At 33.7% G+C, this 8,666-nt stretch overlaps 1 protein-coding gene across 1 annotated transcript; it reads right to left on the minus strand.

The window, feature by feature from the left end:
- LOC132613734 (protein high chlorophyll fluorescent 107) lies at window positions 1–5,957 on the minus strand. The gene is made up of 9 exons (XM_060327938.1): window positions 5,733–5,957; window positions 3,773–4,750; window positions 3,530–3,673; window positions 2,290–2,595; window positions 2,134–2,193; window positions 1,781–2,026; window positions 1,557–1,667; window positions 1,099–1,275; window positions 1–616 (listed from the first exon to the last, which is right to left on the minus strand). The coding sequence occupies exons 2-9, from the start codon at window positions 4,388–4,390 to the stop codon at window positions 224–226; spliced, it is 2,055 nt and encodes a 684-aa protein (XP_060183921.1). The 5' UTR covers window positions 4,391–4,750; window positions 5,733–5,957; the 3' UTR covers window positions 1–223.
- Window positions 5,958–8,666: the final 2,709 nt, after the last annotated feature.

Genomic DNA, 8,666 nt, shown 5'->3' on the forward strand with positions numbered 1-8,666 from the left:
TAGATAGAAACGATGAACTGCATTTTTCACAATGATATTATACAATGCTTCTCATAATATGTGTAGATGTATTTCTAGGTAATTTGATTACAATTCTTCTCAATCTTCCTAAATAATTTACAAATGTGGTTCAAGACTTCTTCATTTGACAACATTAATGAATGTTGCAATGCCAATTATGAGATAAAGAAGATACATTGAACAAAGTAACACTTCATAAAAATCAAAGTTTTGTTGATGTCCTACTAGTTTTCGTCGCTGGTCGCCACACCCCACTAGTAGTTCTGGCAATCTTTGGAGGGTCCTTTAGAGATGTTTGAAGCTGAACGTCCAGTTTTGAAGGGTCCAAAGACAACATTACGCGGATAAAATCATCTAAATCAAAGCCGCTTCCTGTATCTATGTTATTGTCATTGATGTTACCCGAGGAGGAGCCAGCTGATTCTTCTGTGTTCCCATCGGTCTCGTCTCCAGCAATAGTATTAGAAGTAGACTCCTTTACCTTGTAATAAGAGTTTTGATCTAAATTCAAGAGCCTCTTTATGCTATCAATCGCCGGGTCAATGACGTCTAAGAAACCCATAATCCACGACTCATCATCGACAACTTCAGTACGCTGTTACACGGGGAAAATTGATCATTTGAAATTTATCTTGCTTCATTAGTATTTATTATGATCCTATTCACAAATTACATTGACTAGGTGCAAGTATTCTGAAGCTAAAACCATTTACTGCAGAGGCGGATGCAGCTTTAAGTTATGGGGTTCGTTTGAACCCAGTACTTTCGACAAGGAGCATGAATCTGTGTAAAAATTAAAATTGCAACATATAAACCCACAAGTTGAAAATATAATGGGTTCAATGCTAAAAACCATAAAGGTTTAACCCATAGAGATTAAATTCTAAATCCACCTTTGCTTTCAAAGATAGGTAACCAATGCCACAATCGGTGTCAAAGTGTGGACAAGGACAGCTAGTGATTATAAAGAGGGGAAGTGAAGTTATATGGAGCATTGGTTGAATTAAGCAGTAGTAATGTATATTGAAACACTGCTAAAAATGCGCTCACTTATATTCGTGGAGAATTCTCATTTACCTGTTGAAAGTAGAGGTTACGAATTTCCTCTGCACGCACGGAGTTACCTTGGTCTTCCTCCAAATTTGCCCATGTCATCCATGTTATATAGCTCTGAGAGTTTATGTTCAGAGACGATCTAAATAATCTTCGAGCAGCTGATAGATTTCCAGCTCTTTGCTCCAAAACACCCCAAGCCTACAAAAACAATTAAAATAGTAAACAACTTTTCAGTACATTTCGCACGGGAAACATTACATGTAAATAAAATTTAACTATTTATTGGAGAAAACAGCAGATAAGATGTGCGCTAGGAATATGCGTTTAAGAGTTCCAAGTCATCTTTAACTAACCTTGGACTAATGATTTATTAGTGTGCATCAGTCACCTAGAATTTTATAACCTCCGCAACTTGCATCAAACTTATATTTAGAAAAGCAAACTAGAAAGTTACTCTATCAAATAAAAATTCACGTTACCTGAAGACAGCGTGCAGCACTTTCAGTTATTGAATTGATCGACAGAGCTTTTTGGTATAGTTCCCGAGCAGTGGAAATGTTTCCTTCTTTCCACTCCATCCAACCCCAAGCCTTATCAGTACCAAGTTTAGTCAGCATTTGGTCATGCACATACTGTAGGAAAATAATGCAGGATTTTTTTCCAACTACTATAGAAATTTTGGTATTTAAAAGAGAAGTCTTACAATCCACACTGGTTGATGTCTTGGATCCAGTTGAGATGCCCTCCGGAATAAAACTCGTGCGAGGTTTGCACTGGAGTTCTTGTATTCTATCAAAGCAAGTGATTGGAGGAGAACAGGATCTCTAGGATTCACCATGTGGCCAATTGTCAGAAGTTTCCGTCCTTGGTCAATATTTCCGAGATTACCTTCAAAAACTCCCCACACATGCCACGCAAACCTATTTTTCGGACTGGCCTGAACTGCTTTCTGCTTTGTCAGGAGTATCAAATACAAGAAATATAAGTAAAATCGAAATTAATGTAACAAAGGCATGAAATAAAAAGGAAATATATCTAACTTTAGAAAATACAAACCTCAAACAGCTGCCTAGCAGCACGGTTATTCTCTAATTGAGCCTCTAGTTGAGCCCATGCCTACACAAGAGAACACAAAACCATTATAAGGAATTCACCAAAGACATGCGCATGGAAAAGAGCAGAGACAGATTATAGGTTTTGGATAACTCTTACCAGCCAACTAGCACAACTTTTTCTGTTACACCTTGTCGCCTGCTTAAACAAAAAACGTGCTCTTTCGTATCGTTTTGCTTTAGCTTCGAGGAGTGCAAGAGTTTGGTATACGTACTCATTACCTCCACAAAACTTGAGGCCTTTGCCAAGAAGATTTCTTGCCTTCTTTATATTCCCTTGCTTTAGCTCTAAAACTGCCCATCCGTGCCAGGCTGCAATATGCTTCTTGTCAGCAACTGTGGCAGCATCAAATAGTTCTCTAGCTCTCCGTAAATTACCCATCCTATTTTCCAGAATAGCCCAGCACTAGTCCAAAGGAGTAAGTTTTATGAACTTCTGATACAAAAAAGATAAGTTGCAAGAAGACATGTAGTATGTCATAGTGTTCTCAATGACAGCACGTCATCTAAACACATATTCTGACCTTGAACCCGAAATCCTTACAGTTAATTCTTTCTTTCCACTAAAAAATATCTAACAGACCTGTTGAGAATATAATTAACTAAATAAAAGTGTGGTCTGTCTAACAGTTAAAGCTTTTAGATGAGATGGCCACACACTTCAACATGGTATTAGAGCAGGCAGAGGCCCTGACATTGAGTCTCAGCGCCACCATTTTCAAAAAAGAATTACCACGTGGTTGGCCCATCAAAAAGTATTAGGCCCACACGTGAGTAGCGTGTTGAGAATATATTTAACTAAATAAAAGTTTGTTCTCTCTAACAGTTTAAGATTTTAAATGAGATGGTCACACATTACAACAAGACTCAAGGACCAATCCACTAGTACATGTTAAGAGACGATCAGTGGATATCTGAGAATTTGAACTTCATTCAGAGAAAGTACAATACAATGACCTTAGACATGATTATTGCCAATAGCAAGGTGAATAATTGCAAAACATCGTAATGCTTGTAGATGAATCAGCTGTTCCACATGCCCAAATTTCTTTTATGTTCAGGTTAAAGATCAGTATGAAACTGAACATAACGTATGAATGATCATTACTCCATCTCAGAATACGACATTTTTTAGGTCGCACATTATTAGTACTAAATCTGCTAGCAAACTCAAGTAAATACTGCGTGCTTAAACAAAAGATGCGAGAGACTTGAAATCCAAATTATGCATTACACTATGCTAGTTTGGAAGCTCAAGATTAGCGTGTAGTTTGGAAGCATACGAGAAGACTAAATACACTCGTAAACATTGTTCTCGTAAACATTGTTACAACACTAACCTGCCAAATGTAAGGATTTTCTCCTTGTGTTGCTTGGCAGCCTTTCTCATAAACAGTTCTGGCTTCGTTTAGTTTTGATTGCTTACTCAAAATCTTTCCCAAAGCAACGTATGATCTCCCATCTTCAGGCCAGACATCAATACACTCCATGCATAAAAAGCTCCAGAAATCAGTAACATTATTAACAAATAATTGAGTTTCCTCTGGATAATGGTAATGTTTCTTGGATCAACGAACGACTACCTGTTGCAAAATTTTCTCTGCATCTGCGTACTGAAACTTTCGAGCCAAAATCTTTGCCTTATACAGAGCTAAGTCTAAATTGACTTTAAGTGGCTTCTCTCCAGATCCAGATTCCAGCCTGTTTGGCTCAAAAATTGGCATCTTTTTTGCAAATTTCTTAAGGCCAGCATCAAGTGGAAATGACGAGGAAGATGGTTGCTCTTCCAAAAGATCATTTCTCTCTTGAGAATCCTCAAATTTACTCATCTCTTCCCCTTTAACATCACCATCTTCCCTGTAAGGCTCCTTCACCGGCCTACGAACCACAAGTAACTCTTCCAAAGACTTCTTCGTAGTGCTGATCTCATCAGCAACTCCATCACTATCTTGGGGATTAAACTTAGAAGAAGATTGTGGTGTTTCTGGCTTAGATTGTGATATTTCTGGCTTTTCTTCAAGAAGTGGTGACGAGGAAGATGGCTCACGGGAACATAAGGGAGGTAATAGAGGATGTGAAGGCGATGGTTGGGATGTTCTAAAGGGGATGGAAACATGAAACTTTGAAGGATTGTGGTTCTGAGAATGATAGAAGAGAGTGAAATTAGAGCTCGAAGAAGAGGTAAACGAAAATTGACTCATTGCTTTTGTTATATCTACACTTGTTCCGGTAAACTGTTAATTTACTTTATGGAAGACAATGGTGATTTTTGTGAGGTTGAGGAGAAAGGACAAGACTGTGTCTAAAGAGTTAGTGCTATCCTATAATTAGTAAGAATAGATACTACATCAGTTTCTATCTTCACAGGAAACAAATGAACATGCTCATCAACTTCAGAGCTTGTGAGAAATCAATGTGAAATAGCTCAAACTTCTTGATAGTTTAGCGGATTCTGAGAAGCAAGGCTTATTTGAGAAATTTACAAGACTGCCCTTTCTCATAGAAAGATTATCCCATCAAGCATGCATTCATGTGTATCAGTCCAAGAATATCTTGTTACCCTGAAACAGAAACAAGTCAAGATTAGGATGGGGAGGTAGTAAGTTTCTTCATCCCAAAGATACACTTCCTTTCCAAAACCTCGAAAATATTTTAGCTTCTATAAATAGCAATTCGATGCACTATTCAATACGCAGGCCAAATTAGTCTGTAATGGGATGTTTTCTTACCAATGAAACTTCATGACAAACTAAAATCACCTTATAAAAAGTGGTGAAAGACATAATTAAATAAATAAAAGTGTGTTCTCTCTCTAACAACTTAAACTTTTACATGAGATTGTCACATACTTCAACACGGTAATTAGAGCATGTAGAGGTCAAGGTTCGAGTCTCACCGCCACTCATCACCAATTCTAACATGGTAATTATAGCAGGTAGAGATCCAAGGTTCGAGTCTCACCGCCACTCATTATCATAAAGAATTTCTGTATAGATTTTAGATGAGACAGTCACACTTCAACCTCAGACTACTAAGCTAAAATGATGCAAAAGGGCTAATACGGAGGAAACATGATCCACGCCTTAAACCTTAATTAGAAAATAATTATCACAACTTGATAAGTGAGACAAATCAAATTACTTCAATATGTTCAAATGCAGAAAAATTAATTTCCAAGAGCTTATCATTAAATATCTGATTCTAGTTAACCTAACTTAGATAATCTTCAAATATCAAAACTCAATTAAATGCAGCTAAACCTTAAGTTAGCTAGTGGGGTAACAAAAAAATGTGTTCTTGCAAGACTACTTTATACCTTTTAAAAAAAAAAATTGTCCCAACAAGCATATAATCTGCAAGAATATATCTATCAGCATTTGGGAAAGGCATAATACATAGATACACCTTAACTTAGCCTCAGTTGACAACTAAATACATTAACTTTGAGAATGCACGTTTAGACACATCATCGTGACACATAAATTTTGAAGTAGTTTAGATGATCATTTTATAAGTTGGAGTATTCAAACATATCAAACTTACTTTTAGAGTGTATAGGATTGAAGGTTAAAGAACTCAAGAAATTTTCCACTGATTTCCAACCAAATATGAGAATTCCTTGTTTCTTGAATGCCACCTGAGATGGGGTTGGTGAATATGCAGAGACACAAGAAGAAGAAGTTATTTCAGTAAATGGAAGTGTTTCCTGTTTATGCAGCAAAACAACAAAGTGTGACAGAATGGATGAGATTTCTTGATGACTTGGAGATTGCACTTGGGTCACTCTTTAACTGTATGGCTGTGCTGCTTTCTACTTACGTGTATGCTCCTTCAGCCCCTTGTCATTTCTTCTTTTTTTTTCATTTCATATCTTTCTTCTCTATTTTTTATTACTATCTTTTTATGTTGACAATTCTCTGATTTGAATTACTTTCTCCTTCCCATATTAGTTGTCACATGAAAGATATATTTTTATTGTATTATCCTTATCTGTTTCTAATAAATTATAAATTAGTTATTTTAAAGATCGCTTCATATTAAGAGTAAAATGGAATAAAAATTATTAATTTCATCTTAATTTTGAAAAATGACAAGTATTTTTAGTAACTTTGACAATTAATATGTGACGGTGGGAGCAAGTTACATATGTTGACTAATATTTACCTATATTTTTTACATTATAGTGTAGTTTAACCTGCTATCTTAAGTTACTCCTTCACAACATTTGGGCACGAAGTTCAAAAAATATTTTAAACATGTGATTCGAAATAAAGCTTTAAGCATTTGTGTATAAATTACTTCTTCCGTTTTTTTTTTTTTAGTTAGTCTCTTATATTAAAAAAATAGATTTTTCATTTTACTCGTTCATTTTATCAAATCAAGAGAATTTTTAATATTTTTATATAGTACCTTATCATTAAATTACTATTATATATAAAGGGCAATGTAATAAGTTTTGTAGCACTTAGTTACATTGTAACTATTTGGTTGGCCCAATTAAATTGGTTTGCTCTTTCAAATTGTCCTTAGAGTTGCTATTTATTACTTCATGTATCAAAGTATATTTCAATAAATCAACATACTTTGAAATCCTTTTTGATAGTATATCTTTTTTATATGTCTTATTTTTGCCCTTATTTTATTTCATTTTTACTTATGTTGATACAATCAATTTGGCAATATAATCAATTCTGAGCCCTTTAAAAATGCTAAAAAAATTGTTAATAGTGATGATGCCATCCAATAAAAATAACTATGCATAAAGATAATCCAAAATGGTGATGATAATAATTTTGAAGAACTCATTTGGTACCGGAAGAGTACTCTATCGATCAAATTTTTCTTTAGTAATTCTTAAATTACCATTAAATTTCTCTTGATCTTATTTTTAGTTAAAAAAAACAAAAGGCTATTCTGAAAATATAAAGTTAGATTTAACATTTAACCCAACTATACAATAGAAAATAAATTTTAAAACTTTTTAACAATTAATAGATTAAAATCTTGGAAAATAAAAGAAAAAGAACCTTTAAATTTTATTCAATTTGCTTAATAGAGTGGGATAGGAAAGAGAAAAGATGCTTACCAAGTGGTCAACTCCTCAATCCAATAATTATTAAATATTTATAATCGTATCTTTATTTTCTTGCAAACAATTTAATTTGTCAGAAATTATTTAATCCTTAATTGGTTGAGTAAGGAAGTTTTCTTTTAAGAATAAAGCATCACTGAGTTGATGACAAACTAAATCAATTCTTAAACTTTATTTCAAAGAATTCAATTTATTTTGAATTTCATCTAAACCTAGATAATCACCATATTTGTTTTAGCATAAACCATCGTCACGTAAAATTATGAGTAGTTAATCAATGAATAGCAAAACGTGCCATTCCTTCCTCTAACTATAAGTTATATGCTCACAAATTCATAAAATATAAAAATGTCCTTTTTAATTTATGACTATAGTCAATTTGAAATCATTCTGCATACTTTAAATTATGTTACTAAATATCAAGTTATCTCTGGCTCTTTGACATATGTTTATCCCAAGCAAACTTGTTTTCTTATAACAATTCTTTCAGTAAATTATCTAATTATATGATCAAAAAATTAACTAACGAATAATACATGATTAAGAAGCGATCATTTTAAAAGAATTGTGCCTAAGAAATGTACACAATTTTTTTAATTAAAAACATTATGAAATGCATTATTATCTTAATCTTGGGAGCCTGAGCTCCACTGAACTAGTAATTACATAAAGTACCAACTACAAAACACAGTCCTATTACCGCTATTTGTTCTTATTAAGCATATCGAAAACAAGACTGATGATAAAATCAGGTCTTTCAAATAAATTGAATTACTTTGGTTCTGATGCATTTTTTGATCAAATAGAAGATTGGATGCTCTTAGCGACTCCAAATTCCACAAAAAAAACAAAAAAAAAAAAAACAAAAAAAAAACTGCTCATCATCACTTAAATTTAAGTAGTCAATAAACATATAATGTGTGTCTATATATAATGTATAATTTATATATACTAGTTAGAAAAAAAGTAAACGGTAAATTCGATTGCTATTGTGTAAAGATCCCATTCATAAATAGGTCATTTGCACAAATTTTCCTCTTTCAGGGTGGTCTTTAATTTTTGCCTTTTAAATTTGTGGTCCTTAATTTTTGTCCCTCAACACTTTTGGCACGGCATAGCTTAGATTTCGCTTTATAAAGTTTGCGTTTAGCTTCGACATATGTATTATAACATCTCAGAAGTTATGCCGGACGAGGCAAAATTTTCAACACTCATAAGTTTGAATTCGCTCGGAAAAGTATACATTTAGCTTTAGCATATATATCATACATCCACACAAGTTATGTCAGAAAAGGCAAAACTTTCAACACTCAATATAATCTGAAAAATACTACATAGCTTGCCGCATAAAAATTATATCGAGCAAAGCAGATTTGGATATTTTT

The sequence above is a fragment of the Lycium barbarum genome, chromosome 10, assembly GCF_019175385.1.
Source record: "Lycium barbarum isolate Lr01 chromosome 10, ASM1917538v2, whole genome shotgun sequence".
NCBI classification, from domain to species: Eukaryota; Viridiplantae; Streptophyta; class Magnoliopsida; order Solanales; family Solanaceae; genus Lycium; species Lycium barbarum.